Source organism: Macaca thibetana, chromosome 7 (genome assembly GCF_024542745.1).
Source record: "Macaca thibetana thibetana isolate TM-01 chromosome 7, ASM2454274v1, whole genome shotgun sequence".
Classification (NCBI taxonomy): Eukaryota; Metazoa; Chordata; class Mammalia; order Primates; family Cercopithecidae; genus Macaca; species Macaca thibetana.
In genome coordinates this window covers 133,295,607-133,315,820 of record NC_065584.1, presented here as the reverse complement: position 1 = coordinate 133,315,820, position 20,214 = coordinate 133,295,607, and the positions used below count along the sequence as shown (strand labels likewise).

At 43.2% G+C, this 20,214-nt stretch overlaps 1 protein-coding gene across 1 annotated transcript in view; it reads left to right on the top strand.

The window, feature by feature from the left end:
- Positions 1-20,214, top strand: part of SHC4 (SHC adaptor protein 4) — a 142,747-nt gene that overhangs the window by 32,400 nt on the left and 90,133 nt on the right. Inside the window, exon 2 of the mRNA XM_050797168.1 lies at positions 7,138-7,208. Coding sequence (XP_050653125.1) covers positions 7,138-7,208 — 71 coding nt within the window. The remainder of the gene's footprint in view (positions 1-7,137; positions 7,209-20,214) is intronic.

The window sequence follows — 20,214 nt, the reverse complement described above, 5'->3', positions numbered from 1 at the left end:
ATCTGATTTGTAAGTTTCCCTGGTGATTCTGAAGTTCTCTGAAGTTTGGGAAGCTCTGCTTTGAGGATGGGAGTCTTGGGAGTGTTTTAAGTGAGAATGATTGGGGGATAGGATGGAATGATAACATGCCATATATGTGTTTTAGTAACGTGCTGGCTGCACTGGGAAAGAGATTCAAAAGGTGGGACACCAGAAACCCCATCTTAGGGAGGGCCATATTCTAAAGTCAACAGTAGAATAAAACTCAGAATAAAGAATACACTGGATCATCCTTGAAATCTCCAACACCCGCGCATCTGGACGATCAATTGTCAGAATCAATGTCTTGTGTTTCTGTTTGCATTTATGGAGAGATACTCTTTCTCTGGGGCAGAGTATGTCTCCAAAAATGCAAACAGAAATAAGACATTTATTATTGCAAACAGAAACACAAGACATTATTTAACTCCCTATAAATTCAGATACTCTTTCTCTGGGGCAGATAGTTACCCTACCCTCTGGCAAGTGGGGTTGAAAGACTGAGGAGATGAACAAAGGGACTAATCTCTCACTTTCTGCCTGCCAAGTGGATGCAGTTGAATTCATATGCTTTGCCCATGAATATAAATGTGAGACCCCAGTATTGCAATTGAGAAACAGAATGTGCCTAAACTTGGATAGTAAATGTTGGGGGTAGTGTGCAGGGTTCAGGGAAGAAGACAGGAAAGTTATGACAATGATAGGGAGATTGAAAGGATTGGGCTTGCCTCTTGATTGGTTGATGGATTTGAAAAAAAAAAGAGTTGACTTTTCTGGTTTATGTAATTAGGTGGATAGTGATACTATTGGTTTAGATCAGAAATGTAAGTAGAGGAATAATTTGAATGCACTGAATTTGAGATGCAATTAGAATATTCATACGCTGATACACATCTGAAGTTGGGAGAAAACCTGGGCTAAAAATATGTGTGGCATGAGCATGAGGTAGTAATTGAAAGCAAACAAGTATACGTGCTAGAGACTGATTTTATTAGACTAGAGTAGAACCTAGGAATCAGAATTTTAATACTTCCCAAGTGATTCTAATATGCAATCAGGGTTGAGAACCACTGGGATAGGGAGAGAAGGAACCATTGTTTTTTAAAAAATAAGAAACTAGCAAAGGAGACTGAGAAGGAATAGTCAGAGAAGAAAGATGAGGAATTGGAGAAAATGTTCTCAGGAAAGCTAAAGAAGAAAGGTTCAGAGGAAAATGAAGGGGTTGAGTAGAGGTCAACAGCGGTAGGTGACCCCGATAGGTGAGTAGGAAAACAAAAACCGTTCACTAAAGGAACTTTGAGGAAGCAGTTGGTTTGCTCAGGCAATTTCACTAGAGTGTTGAGGCCAGAAACTTTACTATTGTGAGTTGAGGCATGAGTGAAAGGAAGGAAGTAGAGACAATATTTCCAGGTTATGAAGGGAATGTCCCCGTTTCTTACTCTCCCATTTTTTTAAAGAATGGGAAAGACTAAAAATTATTTAAAGGTGGCAGAAATATCCTGCTGTGTTTTCCTGCCATTTTGGTGGCCTCTACCATTGTTGAACATTTATTGCATGAAGATCAGACCCTCCTTATATCACAGTTGATTATATACTGTTCTTCAGTGTTTGTTTTTAATTCATTAACTATTTATTTTTATTTAGAGACAGGGTCTCGCTCTGTCCCCCAGGCTGGAGTGCAATGGCACGATCTTAGCTGACTGCAGCCTCAAACTCCTGGGCTCAAGTGATCCTCCTGCCTCAGCCTCCCAAGTAGCTGAAGTAATTTTCTTCCTTGTCTTAGCACTCTTATTATGAACTTATCAAGTGCAGGGCCTGTGCCTTAAACTTCTCTTGAACAATATTCTCCCGTACTCCCAGCTAAGAGGCAGGTATATTCTGAGAAAGGGAATAAACCACGTATAAAAAGGGATTTCACCCTACTTAATAAAACTGTGGTTCTTTTTGGCAAAGTCGTGAGCTTTGCTTATTTTATTTTTCAAATCTAAACTAATACTACATACTTATTTCAAAAATAAGTATGTTTATACTTATTTGTATAAATAGTACAAAAGTATAAAGTAAAAAGTAAAAATCTGCCTCTCTCCCATTTCCAAAAGCAACCACTGTTAGTTTCTTATTATCCTGCAGACCTGCTTTCTAAGAGTGTAAGAATATGTATCTTTTTTTTCTTTAGGTAATGTGCTTGCCGTCATCATTCTGTAAGAGAGTTAGGATGAGACTTCCCATAAGTAACTATCATTCCTTTTCTCTGAAAACCCCAGTAATTTCTTCTCCAGAGAGCAAAGCCCAAGATACACATGGCCATAAATAGGCTGTTCACCTCTCCCTGGGAGCAAGTGGTTGAAGCTCAGACAGTACAAAAATATTATGACTGCCTTGGGGCATAAAGGGAAGAAGCCAGCTGGGAGTTAGGTAAACCCATGCCAGGGGCTGAATGGGCAGGTTGTCTGAGCACCGCTGTGTTCCCACCATTCCTGTATGGCTCCAAATAAAGGTCTTCAGTGTCCTCTCCTCACCACAGGGTAGGGAATTAGGGAGTGTCCTCTGTCTCACCTCCTGCAGTTCCCAGAGCAATTTGGATTCACATCTGCTGTTACCATTGTGGTCCCCCCGTCTCAACACTGTGTCACTGTGTTCCTGGGTAGACCAAAGGGAGGGTAGTGGCAGCCAGCAGGATAACTCCTCTTTTCACTTTTTCTGTTATACAGGGTCCTAGCAATAGACTGCAGACTCTAGAATAAACCCTAATTCAGTACCAGTGAATAAATGAAACTGAGCCAGGCACTTCTCTTTAATAGGCTTCAATTTCCTCATCTCTTAAATAAAGTTAGCAACAATGACTAACCTCATAAAAAGGAAAGATAAGTCATCTCTTTTCATGGTTGTCCTATCTGAAAGGGGCCAGGTTTCTTAAGAACAGGGACCATGTCTTATGCAGATCCGCATTTAATACATGAATGAGAAGTATTGTCATCTCCAGTTTATAGCTAACAAACTAAAATTCTCCTCTCTCGGGCCTTGATCTTCAGCCACTATCTGCTTATGCAGTCATCAAACACCCAAAGAAAGAAGTGGACAGAGTATTTTTATGCACCGCCCCCTCCCCACTTTCTCATAGCGGTGGTTTTTAAGTGAAATGGATTGTGTGAGTCAATGGGAAGACCCACTCCATTCTTGTCTTTGGGGTAATTGTGGCAAAAATTAGTTGTGGTTTTCTCAACACATGCCCACAGTGGAAGGGGACTTATCCTCATTGTCAATCATCTCAGGCCATGACTCATGTTTTTCCAGAAACTTCCATTGTATCATACTGAGGCTTGCTGAAGTCACCTGTGCCATAGCTGACAGACAAGTGTATGAATCAAAACAGAGATTCACACGAAGGGAAGGGGATCCTGAAGCAATGCTTGGGCTTGCCTTAGTCCAAAGCAGATAAGGTCGTTATAGCCATGAAGTGTGATTAAGAACGAAACCTTGAAGGGGTTCCTGTCACCCCCAAGACACTAAAAATTCCTCTCCTCATTGATAACCAAAATGAATGGCAACTTACCTAATAACTGGGCTGAGAATAGCCTTCACTTTGACGCTGTCCTCACGTGGGTCTCAAACTTGATCAGCCTCGAGTGTCCTTGTTCCAGTTGTTTCTTTTTGTCCCTTTGTCCCGCTCCTGTTCAGACATGCAACCTACTCTCCTTTCTTTTTAAAGTTCCCACTGTCAACTCTATCATCCAGGGCTGTTCCCACCCACGGCTTATAGCCCGCCTGAGAAGTAGGGCACATTCTTGCCAGCTTCCCACTTCACTACAAAACCTCCTCGGTCTAGATTGTGTGTTGCCACTCCAAAATGAAGAACAACAAAAATAACAAATATGAAGTACATTGCTGAGAAATCTAGAAACCTTGCAAAGACATTGTTCTGGCCTGTCGCACCTGAGGCTGAGTCCTTGGTGCTCCTATACTCCTGAGTGGAGAGACCAGCCAAGCCTTTACCTCCCTCAGTCCCTCGGCTCTCCCCAGCCCCCGCTCATTGTAAAGGTACAATAGAATTGAACAAAAGATGCTTCATTCATTCTTTCAGCATATGTTTATTGAGTGCCCACCAGATCCTAGGCACTGTTGCAGGGAATATGGCAGTGATTGTGATCTTTACTCTTACGGTGGTTATAGCCAAGGGAATAAAAAGAGGTCCTAGACAAGCAAATTAACAAGTAAACCAATAATCAATCAGTGATGAATAGGGGCTGAGATGAAGGGTGGCAAGAGGGGGCCTCTGAGGTGTGCCATTTGAACTGAAAACTGAAAGATGAGAAGGGATCTGTCCTGCAGAACAGTGTAGGAGAGCCAGGCGGAGGGAATGTCAGGTGCAGGGAAGAGCTGGGGTGTATTTGAGAAGTAGAAAGGAGGCCAGTGTGGCAGCAAAGTGTGCAAGGGGACAGTGACACTGATGAAGCTGAAGGGATGAGACGGGGCCAGGAACCCCAGGGTTTAGGGGTTTATAGTAATGAGCTTGTTTTGATCATAGATGCCAGGAGTTTCACCTGGTGGAGGAACATGATCTGATCAATCTGTTTTGAAGAAACACTGTGGCAGAGTGTGAAAAATGTAGGTGCTTGGTCACTTTTTCAAAAAGTGTGCACTGATAGGCCAGTTGGTATCACCTTGTCTTCAGTCGGTGATTTACAGCTAAAGGGAAAGGCGATACCCACCTCCTCACCAACAGGGCCTCCTGGAGGTATTGTAGGGGATCCAGGCCTGCTCCCCAGCCTGTGTGGGGAGTCCACTCTTTCCAGGGCCAGGAGTGCAGGAAATAGGGAAGCAAGATCTAGGCTCTGGGGCGGAAGAGGGCTTTGGAAGGCACCAAAAGCCAGAGCAGTCAGTGAAGACATATGGACAATCTTTTCACACTACCGGGACATGAAGCTTGGATGCTTGGAATCTCCTTTCTTGACAGTTCTGAGATGGGCTTTCTAACCTACTTCCTATATCTAGCTTTCTTCTCCTAATAACCCTTATGGTTGAAGAGAAATCTCTAGACACCACTTTCTTAAGGTACCCAAGGCTTGGGAAGTTAAGAGTGATGGGGACAGAGTAAAATATCCAAAATGTTTCTTGTATCAGTAGTAGAGATTCCAAGAGGTGTGTAACTGAGTGTGACTAACAGGAGTCTGGATGAGACTGGCAGGGTGATTGTCCTGGCCAGCATGCTCTTCCCAGCATCAGGCTCCAGGCAGCACTTGGTGCATTGAGGAGTTCTATCTGCACAATCTGCTCAGAAATACTATTATACAGCAGGACGTGGTGGCTCGTGCCTATAATCCCAGCACTTTGGGAGGCCGAGGTGGGCAGATCGCTTGAGGTCAGGAGTTCAAGACCAGCCTGGCCAACATGGTGAAACCCTGTCTCTACTAAAAATACAAAAATTAGCCAGGTGCAGTGGTATGTGCCTGTAATCCCAGCTACTCAAAAGACTGAGGCAGGAGAATTGCTTGAATTTGGGAGGCAGAGGTTGCAGTGAGCCAAGATCGTGCCACTGTACTCCAGCCTGGGTGACAGAGTGAGACTCCATCTCAAACAAAAAAAAAAAAAGAAAAAGAAAAAGAAATACTATTATACAAGAAGTGTCTGGGCAGGTACCCCCTCCCCACCAGCTCCTGACATCTTTTGACAGTGCTTTTGCCATTCACAAGCATAGAGAGGCTGGAAAGCCTCCAAAGGAAAGCTAAACAGGAAGCATATCATTTCCAAGGAGCCAACAGATCACTTTCAATCGGAACTCTTAGCTCTAGTAACATTTGCAAGGCAATTCTCAAATAAGCACTCTCCCTCATCAACCAAGCTCTGCTGGGAGGATTGACTCTCACAGCCTCACCTGGCAAAGCTACACAGAAGACTACTAAGTCCACGTCCCTAGGCTGAATCCTCTCAGGACTCCAGAATCCAATTTTCAGTTGCCAGCCTGTTATTTCCTGGATACCCTACCAGTGCCTTAAGTCAATGGCTCCCAAACCAATTCATCATCTTCTCTTCTCCTGGCTTTCCTGTTTCTGTTGATGGCATCACTGTTCCCTCTGCTACCCTGGCTGGAAACGTCTGAGTGAGTCATCCTTGACTCATCCTTCTCTCTTATTCTCCGTATCAAATCAACTGCCGAGTTCTGTAGTATCTGTTTCCATGATGTCACTTGAATCTGTCCCCTCTTTCCTATTGACACCATCCCTCTTCAGTGTGGGCTGTCATTACTTCCCTCGCCACAGGATCATCCTAACTTATTCCCTCACCATTAACCCACCTTCATACTGCCGCTGACTTAAGCCTCCTCCAACACAGATCTAATCGCATCATGCTGTTGCCAGCAGCCTGCCATGGATCCTCACTGCTGCCACACTAAATATAAACCATCTTTCAGCTTTATAAGTCACAATTCCTTTTGCAATACATGGTGTTCAAGCTAACCATACTCATCACTGATGCGGCATATGACTTTTGTCCTTTCAGGAACCCCCTTAATATTTAAATCAGCCGCAAAGGATGATAAGATCTTGTATTACTAAGTTTGGCATTCTATGCATTTATATGCTTGTTCTATCCACTTAGAAGATTTGACATTCCTGTATTCTTTATCTCACTTTTATTTTTGCTTCCTCTACTATTTGGGCCTTTCTATGTACCAAGCGTTGTTCTAAAAGCTTATTTACATGTAGGAAATAATTTCACTCTTCTAACAATTCCTATTGTATCCTCACTTTACCAATGACAAAACTGTGAGGCTCAGAAGTTAACTTGCTGAGGTTCCATAACTAAGAAGTAGCAGAGCCAGGATGCAAAGTCACATGATCTGGCCCCAGAGCCCATGCTCTTAACCACTGAACCCATATTGGTCTTTGTTACTTGTGTTATCTATATTATGATTCGGATTTAACTGGTGTTTTGTAATTGAATTGAAGCTTTAGGCGTGTGTCCATTAATAGCCAGAAATATCAATGGTAGGCGGAGGGTGCAAATGTAACTTGATAGCAGAAGCTGATTTTAGTTGCTTCCCCGAAAGTCATTGTGAAGCTAAGAGACAGCTTCCTGGAATTTTTGTCCTACTTCTTCTTTATTTTCTTCTCATTCTAGTACATGGGCTGCATTGAAGTGCTGCAATCAATGAGGTCACTGGATTTTGGAATGAGAACCCAAGTTACAAGGTAAGAAGCCAAAAATGGGAGGGGCTTTGAGGAGTATGGTTTAAAGTCACAATAATTTCTCCCACGGGAATTTCATGCAAACCTTCCAAGTCATTAGACACTTTTATTCATGTGACTGGAGCGTAGAAGTTTCGTCCAGTGACCTTCAATGAGTGGCTTGATCTCATTGTGTGAAAGATGTCTCAAGGGTGTGGCAGTGCATCTGTGTTTCATGTAAGGGCGATTAAAATGATACAGTCTACAGAAATAGCTGGTTTCCCAGGTACCAAGATTATTTAAAATTATGCCTGGCAGGAAGCGTTTACAGAATCAGACCTGTCAAGGAGGTAGCAGAAAACCAGACCAAGTAAGACTTTCAACATGAGAAAGCCCAAGCTTTGCCCGAGCTCTTCCTGACGTGAGAACCTGCTTATTCCTTGTCTGGGTCTCCCTCCTCTGTGTACAGTGAGCCAAATGGAACAGTGGAACTGGGGAAGCTTTACCCAGGGTGACCCCAGGGAACTTAGGGGAAGAAATCAGAATCCTTGTTATGTGGAGCTCAAGTCAGAAGCAGAAATACATGGCATGGTTCATTAAAGCTAAGCCCAAAGCAAGGATGGAAAGAAGGAGTGAGTGCAGACTGGCAACTGGAAAAACGTGAGGTGAGGGAGATGAGGTAAGAGGACTGGGTCGATATGAATGGTTCAGAACGAAGACTTGGGCATCCATTGGGTGTGGTGCCAAGGTGTGTCTCAGGGGCATGCCACATTAGATCCGTGCTTGCAGGCCTCCTGTTCTGAAGGTGAATGTTGTCATGTAGAAAATAACTCTCCCTAATGCTCATCTCATGAAATTCTAGGCCTAGAAAAAGAAGTGTCCTGTGGTCCAAAAATTTAGGGAAAGGAGCCACATCACTCTTTAGGAGACTACAGTATACAAGAGTATATTGAAGACTCTGAGCCTGGTGCAGTGGCTCACGCTTGTAATTCCTGCAACTCAGGAGGCCGAGGTTGGAGGATTGCTTGAGACCAGGAGTTCAAGACCAGCTGGGGCAACATAGTGAGGCTCCATCTCTACAAAAGTAAAAAGAACATAGCCAGGCACGTTAGCATATGCCAGTAGCCCCAGCTACTCAGGAGGCTGAGGCTGGAGGATCACTTGAGCCCAGGAGTTCAAGGCTTCAGTCAGATATGATTGTGCCACTACACTCCTGTGTGGGTAACAGCAAGACCCTGACTCTTAAAAAAAAAAAAGACTGAGAAGTCCTATGCTGCTGTAGTTGAAAAAAACTCTACCCCTCAAAATTTTCTTTTTCTTCTCTCTTTTTTTTTTTTTTTTTTGAAATGGAGTCTTGCTCTGTCTCCCAGGCTAGAATACAGTGATGCAATCTCGGCTCACTGCAACCTCCGCCTCCTAGGTTCAAGCAATTCTCCTGTAGTGCCCAAGTAGCTGGGACTACAGGCGCATGCCACCATGCCCAGCTAATTTAGTATTTTTAGTAGAGATGGGATTTCCCTATGTTGACCAGGCTGGTCTTGAACTCCTGACCTCAGGTGATCCACCTGCCTTGGAATCCCAAAGTTCTGGGATTAAGGCATGAGGCACCGCTCATGGCCTTACTTCAAGATTTTCTAAATGTATTGGGCCTAGGATCCTTTTCTCATATAAAAGAAATGTACATCCAAGGGTTCCGTGAAATGTGCCTTAGGAAATGCTGATTTGGACTCTCTGCCTTATGATGCATTCAAATCTGCCTTTCCAAACCTCTCTCAACCTATCCTTGGTATTTCCTCTGGAGTCAAACATATTATATAATCCTGTGTTTAGTACTCTTGGTACCTACATCAGTCACTGGCACATGGCAGGGGCTCAGTGGATATTTATTGAATAAATTCATGGTTCCACCTGACTACACTTCCAGTATTTGCAAACAGCTACATTTATTCTCCTCTTTAAATCTTCTCTTACACATTCTCAGTACCTTCAATTACTCTTCAAATGACATGGTATCTAGACTACTTTCCAAACTGTTAGCCTGTTGGTGGATGTATTTCAGGGTTTACTCCATTTTGATGATTCTTAATCTTGAGACAATTTTTCTTCCAATCCTGAGCAGGCTACAGATGAGAGAAAGAGGGCTGATACCCTAGGTGGGCACAGGACAAAAGAATTCTCACTGTCCTAACCTGAGAGCTATGGTCTGAATATGTCCCCTCAACATTTATATATTGAAACTTAATTCCCAGTGTGAAAGTATTAAGAGGCAGGGCCTTTAGGAGGAGATTAATTCATTGGCCAGAGACCTCATGAGTGGGATTAGTTATCTTATAAAAGAGGTGCAAGGGAGCTGTTTGCACCTTCTACCACGTGAGGATGCAGCAAGAAGCACCCATCTAAGAAGCATTGTGAGCCTTCATCAGACACCAGATCTACTGGTGCCTTGATCTTGGACTTCTCAGCCTCAAGAAGTGTAAGAAATACATTTCTATTATTTACACATTATCCAGTCTGGGGTATTTTGTTTTAGCAGCAGGAATGGACTAAGACACTGAGGATGACTAATTTTCTGTTCATTCACCCATTCATTCATTGATTCTTTCTCTTTCACTCGAATGTTTATGGAGTACCCAAAAAGTGCCTGAAACTCTTCAAGCATTAAAGATCAAGCAGTGAATAAGACAAAGCCTCTACCCTCATGGAATTTGCATTGTTACTGGGGAAACAGACTATAGGCAAGGAAACAGATAAATAAGCAATATACTTTCAGGTAGGAAGAAGTGCTTATTTACTGCAACAATAAAGCAGGAAATGAGGATAGAGATTTAGGTGGTGGGTTTTTAAATTTTATTTTATTTTCTAGTTATAAAATATTGCATGTTTACTTAGACGATTTGGAAAGTACAGAAAAGTATGAAAGAGAAAATTACTCAGAATCTTTCCTAAAGAGTGTGTTTATTAACATTCTGTGTTTGAAATCCCTTTCCAGTATTTTTTTCTACACATGAGCTTACAAAGAATTTTACACAAAATCTGAACAACATTATATACTAAGTCTCCCATATTGAGCAATTTCCTGTTACTAAAGACTCTAAAGCATGTTTTACCATGGTAAAATATACATAACAAGATTTACAATTTTAATCGTTTATAAGTGTATAGTTCAGTGGCATTAAGCACATTCACATTGTTGTGCAACTATCGACACCATCCATCTGCAGAACTTTTTCATCTTCCCAAAGATGAAAAACTGTACACATTAAACTCTGTACCCATTAAACAGTAACTTCTGGCTGGGCGCGGTGGCTCACGCCTGCAATCCCAGCACTTTGGGAGGCGGAGGCAGATGGATCACTTGAGGTCAGGAGTTCGAGGCCACCTGACCAACATGGTGAAACCCTGTCTCTACTAAAAAAAATACAAAGATAGCCAGACCTTGTGGCACACACCTGTAATCCCAATTACTTGGGAGGCTGAGGCAAGAAAATTGCTTGAACCTGGGAGGTGGAGGTTGCAGTGAGCCAAGATCACGCCATTGCACTCCAGAATGGGCAACAAGAGCAAAAAATCCATCTCAAAACAAAACAAGACAAAACCCTGATAACTTCCCATTTCCTCTTCCTCCCCAGCTCCTGGCAACCACTGTTCCACTTTTTGTGTCTGTGAATTTGACTGGTCTAGGTACCTTATAAAAGTGGAAACATACAGTATTTGTCCTTTTCTGTCTGGCTTATTTCCTTTAGCACAATGTATTCAAGATTAATTCATGTTGTAGCATGTGCCAGAATTTCATTCCTTTTTAAGGCTCAATACTACTCTATTGTATGTCTGTACTACATTTTGTCTATTCACCCATCAGTCGATAGACATATGGGTTGTTTTTCTAAAATTTTTTTTTTTTTTTTTTTTTTTTTTTTTTGAGACGGAGTCTCACGCTGTTGCCCAGGCTGGAGTGCAGTGGCGCGATCTCGGCTCACTGCAAGCTCCGCCTCCCGGGTTCCCGCCATTCTCCTGCCTCAGCCTCCTGAGTAGCTGGGACTACAGGCGCCCGCCACCGCGCCCGGCTAATTTTTTGTATTTTTAGTAGAGACAGGGTTTCACTGTGGTCTCGATCTCGTGACCTTGTGATCCGCCCGCCTCGGCCTCCCAAAGTGCTGGGATTACAGGCTTGAGCCACCGCGCCCGGCCTGTTTTTCTAAAATTTTAATGACTGCATAACATTCTCTCCTCCTCTTCCTCTTTCTCCTCCTCCTCCTCCTTCTTCCTCTTCTTCTTTTTCTTCTTCTTCCTCTTCTTTCTATATAGAGACAGGGTCTCAATATGTTGGCCAGGCTGATCTTGAACTTCTGGGCTCAGGGGATCCTCCCACCTCAGCCTTCCAAAGTGCTAGGATTATAGGCATGATCCACCGTGTCTGGCCTCTCCTACTTTTCATCATTATAAGTAATGCTGTGATTAACATTATCTTGATTGTATTTCCAAAGGACAAATTCTAGAATTAGGATCACTAGGTCGAGCAATATAAATGTTTTAAAGGTTTTTGATATGTATTGCTGGATGGCTCTGCAGACTATTTGTACTAATTGATACCCCCTTTTCCCAGGCATTTATCTATTTTTATCTACTTAATAAAATCTCTGTAAACTTCTAAGTCTATATTTCCCTATTATTTCATAAATAGTAAAAGGTGGACTGTTTTTTTTCCCCTCTGCTATGAGGATTCAGTTTATGTTTAATGTACACAGCCAGGTGAAGATGTCTGGTATGGTATCCGGATATTGTTTCTTGTAGATGTGTCTATACATGATTCAGGCATGGCTGATTGTGTTCTGAGCAGTTATGGAAGCTCGAGGGTGGTGGTCTTTTATTTTTAGATTTGGTGGTCAGGAAGTCCTATCTAAGAAGAGGACATTTGAGCTAGGGCCTGAATAAAGTAAGGGATCCAGCCATGAAAGTGTCTGAGAGAAGAGAGCTGAAGGTGGAGGGAAGATGGCCATGGACATCATGGGTCCATGGTGGCAACATTCGGGCAGGGAGTTTGATAAAAATGTGAGAGAGGTCAGGCACAGTGGCTTACACCTATAGTCCCAGCACTTTGGGAGGCCAAAGTGAGAGAACCACTTGAGTCTTAGAATTTGAGATCAGCATGAGCAACATAGTGAAATCCCATCTCTACCAAAAATAAAGAACAGTAGCGCAAGCCTGTAGTCCCAGATATGCGATAGGCCAAGGTGGGAGTGGGAGGATCACCTGAGCCTGGAAGGTCAAAGTTGTAGTGAATTGTGACCACACCACGGTGGTCTTGCTCCAGCCTCGGCAACAGAGAAAGACTCCATCTCTAAAAAAAAAAAAAAAAAAAAAAAAAAAGATTAGAATAAATTTTTAAAAGAGTGTGAGAGGGTGTGCATCTTCTCCCAAGAGTGGATGCAAAAACATTCAGCGGTCACCAACTCAGGAGAGGGAAAGGCTGACTGGAGGGGAGGATCAAGTTTTAAAATGTCCTATGGTGTCAAGTGGTCCTACTTGAAGTCTGGAGATTCCAGCCACCAGTGGACTGGGGACCTCATCCACGGTGGGCCTTGAAAGCAGTGAGGCTGATTTCCAAGTGCCAGGGCCAAACATCAGTTCCTTGTTTCAGAATCCTGTCCCCGTCCCAGCTTCCTGAACTATTTCCCTGGGGCTTGTTGAATTTGAAATGCTGTGACTTGTGGCTACTTGAGTGTAGAGCAGACCTGGCACCCCCTGACCCAGTAGGGAGAAGGAAAAACCCTGTCTAAGAAGGGTAAATTTAAAAAAAAGAGAGAAGGGCCGGGCATGGTGGCTCATGCCTATAATCCCAACACTTTGGGAGGCTGAGGCGGGAGGATCACAAGGTCAGGAGATCGAGACCATTCTGGCTAATGCAGTGAAACCCCGTCTCTACTAAAAATACAAAAAATTAGCCGGGCGTGGTGGCGGGCGCCTGTAGTTCCAGCTACTCGGGAAGCTGAGGCAGGAGTGAACCCAGGAGGCGGAGCTTGCAGTGAGCCAAGATCACGCCACTGCACTCCAGCCTGGGCGACAGAGCAAGACTCTGTCTCAAAAAAAAAAAAAGAGAGAGACGATATAAAATAGATTATCTCTCACTTTAAAGAATTAGCAAAAATCAAAATTTGCTGAACAGAAAAAATATATTGTGAAATTCACCTCTGACTTCCTTAAATGGTGAATTCCTTGGTGTTTCAAATAACGTTTGGTATGGAAATAAATTACTTTCACATTCTTTCTCAGGAGCTCACATATTGCTGAAAGAGAGGGTGATCTTTGAAACTCTTCTTTGAAACTCTAGGTCTTGAACTAAATAGGACTATGAGCTAAATGAAAAGACTTTATGAATGTAAAAAAATTTAAATAAAAAATGGAAACGATTCAACAGTAATGTTTAATGATAACATCTAAGACAAATGGTAACAAAACAACCTGAACGGTGGTTGAACATCAAAAATACATTGCAGTTGAAAGAAGAAAGGAGAATGACAAAAAAAAAAAAAAAAAAAAAAAGGAAAAATTAGAAGGAAGAGAAGTATTTGGGAAGTTGGGAGGGAAATAGAGGTTGTTGAGACAGTGGTCCATATGGCCTTGAGAAACACACATTATTGAATGAGCCAGTTTAAAGTCAAGGTGAGAGGATGTCCTACGGATACTGCACTCAAATAAAATATTCCCATCCAGTTAACATATGGGGGATTTGGGTGGGAGGGAGATGGACGGGATCTTCTGTTGTGTTTTTTCAAAACAATTTTCCATGGACCAAGTTAGGATTTCACAAGAAAAAACTGTATTTTGTGTGATCACAGCTATCTCTAGACATTGATATATCACCAAACATAGAATAATTCAGGTGTGAATGCTGACAAACTGGTGTGAGTAATTACCATTACAGATACAAACAATTGGAGGCTGATGTCTCACTCACTGTAAATATATCACTTTCTTTAGATTCCAAATATCGGGGAGACAGCGACATGAAATTCCTGGTAATAAAGGAGGAGCCATGATTAAGAGTGAGCCTTTGAAACAAAGGAGAAAGAGCAGAATTCTTGTCTTTATGAGGAACCTTTCTGCCAACCATTTGAGGGCTGAATCCACAGACTTAGAACACAGAAAGTATTCAAATAAGAGCAGAGGAAAATAAAAAGACAAGAGGCCATTGACTTCTTTAGCCATTCCCCGGATCTCACTCCTTTCAAAGCTCTCATCTTGCTTCCCTACCTTGACTCCAGATTTAGTCCCTGGGGGAGCCACTTGAGTGGCTTTTACTGTTGTTCCTCCACTAATTCTCACCCAGGCATTCATCCCCTTGACTGATTCTGGACCAGATCTCAATTTTTAATAATAGAATATTCAATGCAAAAGGGCAAAGGAGGAGGTTTTTACTGATAGTAAAGAGAAACAAGATCATTAGGAAAACAAAGGTTTCTAGCCACGGTTGTCTTTAAAATGTCTGGAACTGTATCGAAAGGAAACAAGAGAAGAGAGAAAGTGAAGATCATGCTAAGAATGACATTGCTATTTAATCTCTCCTATAAAAATGTTCTCCTTCACGCCTGTAATCCCAGCACTTTGGGAGGCCGAGGTGGGCGGATCACAAGGTCAGGAGATCGAGACCACAGTGAAACCCCGTCTCTACTAAAAATACAAAAAATTAGCCGGGCGTGGTGGTGGGCGCCTGTAGTCCCAGCTTCTAGGGAGGCTGAGGCAGGAGAATGGCGTGAACCCGGGAGGCGGAGCTTGCAGCGAGCTGAGATCGCGCCACTGCACTCCAGCCTGGGCAACAGAGCGAGACTCCATCTCAAAAAAAAAAAAAAAAAGGTTCTCCTTATGTTTTTAAAAACACAGTTAAAGAAAATAAAATGACAACAACAGCAGCAAAAAAAACACCTGACCTAAATCAGGAATCTCACACACACACACAAGAAATCAGGTCACTAAAACCTAAAGCTCAGCTTCCTTCCCTCGAGTAAGCATCCACATCATGCAAAGAAGAAAAAAAATCTTCCTTCTCCTCTAAGGATGGCTACCTCTTTGTGTCTAGGTGGGAACCTGCCTCAAACGCTGAAGGAGGAATAGACACATAGGGTAAACCCAGTAAGTGGCGCTGGTGAGAAAGGGCTTGCCTTTCAATCCTGAAGAACAGAATACATTTTGATCCCCAAGGAAATTGCAAAGGGAACCTTTAGTTCATCATCACAGTACATATCCCACCCCGAGGGGCAGCGCACACCACTGGCAGGAGGGACCTCCAGATCACTGTCTTACTACCCTGTACTCCTCTGATATTTAGTGCCTTACACGTGTAACTTGTATTCAGTAATAAAATCAACCAGGCTCCCAGCACAGGATCTGCCCAAGCCAGGCTTACGGGGCAACTAAGAAGCAGTGGCTTGGAGTGGGTTTTCCTCCTTTGTGTGATTGCCACCTGGGGGTCGGTGAAGGAAAATGGGGAACTGTTAAAGAATGGGTGGCAAGTGCTCCCTTTTGAGGTCCTGGCTTCAGATTCATTTTCTCTAGCTGATCTCTACCTGTGCCTGGTGGTGTATCTGTCCTATTCCATTCTGTGAAGGAAGAAACCCTGAGTGGTGTTTTTGTTTGTTTGTTTTTACTGATGCTATAGACAGTAAGGAGGCACTCTGGGTGATTTGCTACTAGCTAAAGCAACAAGGAAACAGAGATCATCATTCAGAAGATATTGTAATTGGACTAATTTCCTGTGTATAATGTTATTGCTCCTGAGCAGTGATTCTGCAAATTTCATTCACTATGTTGAAAATTTTGATTACTGGGCTTCAACAGGACATTAAAGGCAGTGACAAATGCCTTAAATGACAAATGCATACTTATGGGTGTGTGTGTGTATACGTGCGCGTGTGTGTATGTGAGCAACCATCAGCTGCAAGGCAGATTCAAGATGCAGCTGAACAATTACATAAAGTCTTGTGCATGTGGTCTCAAGAAACGTGAACTCTAGAAGGAAAAGCATTCTGGAGAGGTCAAGTATCTGTATATTAGGTAGCTAAATTAAGATATGTTTGTTTGGAAACAGGCTGGCATTTGTCTAAATTTTCTGAGGATTGCAGGAACAGGATTAGTTACAGCAATGCATGGATAAGTGAGAGTATCTCTGCTAAGCCTTGGAGTAGTTGAACAACATATGGTATGTGGATTCTGTGTTGACTTGTTGCAGTTTGGAATAGGATTGCAGCCACATGTCATGTGAAATGACCACCAGAGAGGGAGATAAAAGGCCAAGTCTATTAATTTAGCAGGCAAGGGAACACTCCCCAGTGAAGAAATTTACTGAGAAGAGTGTTAAGGAGAAAAAAATCAGGAGTTTTAAAGTTCTAATTTGTAGTGATTGTGCAAAGGATTGAAAACAAGCACTGTAGCTAAGGCAGAATGTCCACGGTTGGTTAAAACAGGTTGCGTTGTTCATTGGTCAGGAAAGGGTGTTAAGACCCCCACAACGCTCTGCTGTCCCAGGGTCAAGGTTCATGGCCTTTTTCAGCTGATTAGAACAATAAACCATGCAATAAAACATAACATCCAAAGATGATCTCCCCTCAGAGAGCACTGGTGTCAGTGGAAGGAGGATTTCCTTTCACACACGTGCAGATGTCAGGAAGCCTTTGCTGGAAATCTGATGTTGTGTGTGAGTGTATGCACAGTGACCACCTCTTCTAGTTTCAGGTTTCACTGCTCTCCAGTTTTGCCCAATCTAAGATCTCACTTTTCAGATACTTGAGATAACTGAAATGGCCAACTAAATTCCTTTTAGAAGACTTCAAAGAACTAGTCATTAAAAAAATAATTTCCAATCAATTGGGAATGGTTCTGATAGCATGACAAAGTCAAATGCAGACAGAGAGGGTATGAAAGTCAACTGTACCTTTTTGCTCTGTCATTAGCCCAATGTCGTTCACATAGCAGGCACATAGTTACTATTTGTTTGAATAAACAGGTGTAAAGTCAAGAAACATAGCTGCTAAGGCAACCCGCGGAATGGGAAAAAATATTTGAAAATCATATATCTGATAAGGGATTAATAGCCATAATATGTAAAGAGCTCCTATTACTCAACAAAAAATAAAGAACCCTATTGGGCAGAGGACTTGAACAGATGTTTCTCTGAAGAAGGTATACAATCATATGCATAATTCCTCTTATATGGGGTACCTACAGTAGTCAAATCCAAAGCAGGAAGTAGACTGGTAGCTGTCAGGCAGTAGGGGAAGGAGAGAACGGGGGAGTTACTGTTTAATGCTTATAGAATTTCAGTTGGGGAAGATAGAAAAAGTTCTGTTCTGGAGATGGATGGCGGTGATAGTTGCACAACATGAATCTGCTTAGTGCCACTGAGCTGTATGCTTAAAAATTATTAAAATGGTAAATTTTGTATTGTGTATATTTATTATATATTTAAAAGTGTAGTTACTAGATGAGTTATATTTCTGGAGTACTGAAGTGTTCAATATTGTATACATTTTATTTTTTTAAAAGGGTGCAAAGCAAATAAGAAAAGGATAATTGAGGCTTCGGGGCTTAAGTTTCTAGCAGGTCACACAGCAAAGAGAATTTGGTAAGGAGTGTGTAGTGGCCTCTTGTAATTTCTTGACAGGGAATCCCAACCAAAAGCCACACTGGCAGAGAGGAGCTGCGGCAGAACAAGACAATGAAAGTGTAGCTAATAATAGCTAATGTTTGTTAGCACTGCACAGAGCTTCTGCAAGCGCAAAATCACCCCGAAAGGAGTGATTTCCCCTTTTACAGAAGGGAAAGTTAAGGCTTAGAGAGGTAAGTGGCCATTCTAAGACCACATAGCTGTTTTGCGGGGACTCACACCTATGTACTCACACTCCAAATCCCTACCACACTTAATGTTTCCTAGTGAGATTGCTTTGGATTGAAACTAAGAAATGGTTCTTGTGGGCTGTGAATGAACTAATGTGGGAGACAATCAAGCGAAAGGGCTCAAGTCTTTAAAAAGCACACCATCACGCTGGGCACGGTGGCTCATGCCTGTAATCCCAACACTTTGGGAGGCCGAGGCAGACGGTTCCCTTGAGCCCAGGAGTGCGAGACCAGCCTGGGCAACATGGTGAAACCCTGTCTCTACCAAAAATACAAGAATTGAAAACCAGCCATCTCGAGAGGACCCACAGACCCTCTGAAGGAAGCAGATTGCTCCTGCAGGACCCAGGAGAACCCCCAAAACTGTGAGTGCCCCAGATGTGGAAGTGGGAAAGGGAGACCATCCGCTCCTGAACAAACACACCCACAGGAGAAGCTGAAGATCTGTTTGCAGGAGAAGTTTCCAACTTTACCTGGAGCTGAGTCAGTTTGGAGAGCTGAGTGAAATACAGGGGTAGAGGAAGCAGCAGAAAGGCCCTGGGAGCTCGCTGGACTCCCTAGCAGGCCAGTCCTGCCTGGAACCACAGGGATCCACGGGAGGGTGACCAGAGAAGCAGGGGGTAAAACTCTACAGGGAGAAGGAATTCTCTAGTTGAACTTTGTGACAATTTGAACAGGGTGAGAAGCCTCCTGGCCAGAACCTGGGGCAGGGCACAAATCTGGTGCGCAGACTCCACATGTGGGGAAAGAATCAAGCCCTTTTCTTTTGCAGCTGGGAGGCAGGTAGCCTGGAGCTGGGGCAGGTTTTCAAGCCCCCATCACTCTCCATCTAGAAATGGACTGGGGACTACTGGGGAGAGCACAGTGGGAATTAAACCAGACCTTCGGTTTGCATGGGAGCTGGGTGAGGCCTGTGACTGCCAGCTTTCCCTGACTTCCCTGACAACCAGCATAACTCAGCAGAGGCAGTGGTAATCCTTCTAGGTACACAGCTCCAGTGACCTGGGAACCTCACCCCCATCTCCCACAGCAGCCACAGCAAGACCTGCCCAAGGAGAGTCAGAGCTCAGACATGCCTAGCCCCACCCCCACCTGATGGTCCTTCCCTATCCACTCTGGTAGCAGAAGACAAAGGGCATATAATCTTGGGAGTTCTAGGGCCCCACACACTGAGGGCTCCTCTCCACACTACTATAGCTGATACTCTCTGGAAAGTGCCACCTCCTGGCAGGAGGCCAACCAACCCCAAAATAGAGCATCAAACCACCAAAGCTAAGGACCCCCATGGAGTCCACTGCACCTGTCCCTGCCCCCAGTTCCCCAGTGGAACAGACACTGGTATCCATGGCTGAGAGACCCATAGACGGTTCACATCACAGGACTCTGTGCAGACGACTTCCAGAACCAGCCTGGAGCCAGGTAGACTCACTGGGTGGCTAGACCAAGAAGAGAGACAACTATCACTGCAGTTCGGCTCACAGGAAGCCACATCCATAGGAAAAGGGGGAGAGAACTACATCAAGGGAACACCCCGTGGGACAAAAGAATCTGAACAACAGCTTTCGGCCCTAGACCTTCCCTCTGACGGAGCCTACCCAAATAAGAAGGAACCAGAAAACCAACTCTGGTAATATGACAAAACAAGGCTCTTCAACACCCCCCAAAAATCACACTAGTTCACCAGCAATGGATCCAAACCAAGAAGAAATCCATGACTTACCTGAAAAAGAATTCAGGATGTTAGTTATTAAGCTAATCAGGGAGGGACCAGAGAAGGGTGAAGCCCAATACAAGGAAATCCAGAAAATGATACAAGAAGTAAAGAGAGAAATATTCAAGGAAGTAGATAGCTTTAAAAAAAAGGAACAATCAAAAATTCAGGAAACTGTGGACATACTTTTAGAAATGTGAAATGCTCTAGAAAGTCTCAACAATAGAATTGAACAAGTAGAATAAAGAAATTCAGAGCTCAAAGACAAGGTCTTCTAATGAACCCAATCCAACCAAGACACAGAAAAAAGAATAAGAAAATATAAACAAAGCCTCCAAGAAGTCTGGGATTATGTTAAATAACCAAACCTAAGAATAATTGGTGTTCCAGAGGAAGAAGAGAATTCCAAAACCTTGGAAGACATATTTGGGG